This window comes from Nanorana parkeri, unplaced genomic scaffold, assembly GCF_000935625.1.
Source record: "Nanorana parkeri isolate BGI_ZX_2015 unplaced genomic scaffold, ASM93562v1 scaffold1114, whole genome shotgun sequence".
In the NCBI taxonomy this organism is placed as follows: domain Eukaryota; kingdom Metazoa; phylum Chordata; class Amphibia; order Anura; family Dicroglossidae; genus Nanorana; species Nanorana parkeri.
Window position 1 is genome coordinate 25156 of NW_017307382.1, and position 2188 is coordinate 27343.

The window sequence follows — 2188 nt, forward strand, 5'->3', positions numbered from 1 at the left end:
AACAAGATCACTAAATCTATATTGGACTTATCATAAACTTGTGAAATTGTCATCTTTTCTTGGACTGCTCGGGGAATCCATAGAGATACCCTGTGACAGATTGTACTGGCCACAGGGTGAGGTCATTGCTGGCTACTATGTTAGCAATAGGTTGAAACAGGCGGTCAGTTACAAAATGGGTTAACTCACCTAAACAGAGTGTGGGCAGGTGTTTAAAGGATAAGCTTGACACCTTTATTCAGTGAGGGGGAAACTGTTTTCTATGTTCAGGTAGATCTCTGACAGAGATAGGCTTTTTGTTTATGTGTTTTTGTTACTAGCTGGCTTAAGAAGACTCAGTGCTGTTTGTGAAAAAGTTGTCACTAACTGAGTACAATAAACTTCCCTGCTAAGGACTTTTGGACTCCAGCCTCTACAAGTGTATCGGCTTACTGACTGCATTGTGACACAGTGTTGCCCATCAACAGACACACACTATTACAAACCCTATGGTAGAGAGCTGCCTCTTAAAACTGAAAATTATATCAGATTAAATTACCTTTGAGTGTAGCGCTCCACCAACACCATTTTGTATCAGTTTTTGGCTGACAACCTAATGTCTATTGGGCATGTTCAGATGCAGGGAGGGTTAGTGATTAAGCAGATTAGAAATTCTTCTAGGATTCATTTTCTCACTGATGAGCTGGTGCCAAAGTTGTCTGCAGAGCACCTACCCAACCTCTCTCCATAGGCCTGCACATGAACAAGCTTACCCACTACAAATCCAACCACCCCTAGAATCTATAGCTACCTTTGGAGCAGTCAGGACAAGGAAAGCTGATCCCTGGTTGGTTGGCTCAGTTTAGCAAATAACCCCAAAATGCTTTCTATTTAATAAATAAGCACGCAGGTCTACAAATTGATTGTTAGTTTATATAAACTTCGTAGTAACCATATGCAAATGCTAAAGTAGATAATGGTAAATCAGAGTTTGTATGAATTTAGTGGAGAGTTCCACTCAGACAAAAGATAAAATATCAGCCCTTAAAATAGCATTAAGTAAGATTTTGTCTACCAAAAAAAAAAACACTTACCTTGGCAGCAAGCTCTTTTTGTCTCTCACTGGCAGTCTCCAGAGGGTTTTGCTCTACTTGTGGAGAGCCTTCCTCTGTGAGTTGCACCAGCTGGCACGTTGGGCTGAGTGGTGGCATCTCATCACTAGGAGAAGGAGTTAGAGCATCTGTGGCTCCCCTAAGTATGGATTCCAGTTTCTCCCGTAGCAGCAGGTAATGACGAGTCCTCTCAACCTAAAAAAAAGTATATTAATTAAAAAACAGGCTTTAAAATCGTAGCTATTAGTAGCCAGGAAAATTACTTCCAAAAACCTTTATTTCTAGCTCCCTGAATGCTTATTACTCCATTGTAGTCAAGTTTATCTAATTTATGAGACCACATTTATTTTATAAGTATACTAGTTTTGAAACTGTTGTATTAATGTTGATGAGGATAAAATCTGTATTTTACATGTAAACATTTAAGCCTGAACTCCAGGGAAATTTAAAAACTACCTTAAGGCCTGGTTCACACCTGTGCTTTTTACAGCACGTTCCTGCGCGCTGTAAAACGCTCAACATGTGAAAACCAATAATTGCCTATGGGCATGGTTCCCACCTGGGCGTTTTACAGCGCATAGGAACGCGCTGTACAGCGCTCTACGCCCAAAGAAGTACAGGAGCTTCTTTGGGGCGTATTTGTCGTGCGTATCCATTATGATACAGCCGAATAGCCCTCGGAAGCGCGGGTTTGTCGCGTGTTTCTTTTACCACAAATACCGCGCATATTCCGTATGCCTAGTTGTGAACCCAGCCTTACAGTGGGGCTTCCCCTTCACTGCAAGGATTAAATGCTCTTTTCTGTAGGGTTCCATTAACAAGCACTTTTATCAACCTTATCCCTTGCTCCCCTGGCGGTCTGCCCTCTTCTCTTCCCTCTGATGCTCCAGATTGCGGTGAGCCCACGGCGTCCTCACTAACAATGCAGGACTGCTATTCCTGCATTGTACATGATAATGTCAGAGTGCACAAACAGACAGAGCGCCTTAGATAAGAGGCTTGCAAGAGCGAGGGACAAGATAAGTAAATCTGCTGTTTATTGTTCCCCTAAATAAAAATGAGTGTTTAACCCTTGGAGTGTGTGTATGTTTGTTTTT

General features: G+C 41.9%; 1 protein-coding gene across 7 annotated transcripts in view; it reads right to left on the bottom strand.

Moving 5' to 3' along the window:
* The window catches only part of KIF1A (kinesin family member 1A), a 136942-nt gene that overhangs the window by 11111 nt on the left and 123643 nt on the right, over window positions 1-2188 (bottom strand). For all 7 annotated transcript variants that reach the window (XM_018567909.1, XM_018567907.1, XM_018567906.1 and 4 more), the window contains one exon: window positions 1074-1286. In XM_018567909.1, coding sequence (XP_018423411.1) covers window positions 1074-1286 — 213 coding nt within the window. The remainder of the gene's footprint in view (window positions 1-1073; window positions 1287-2188) is intronic.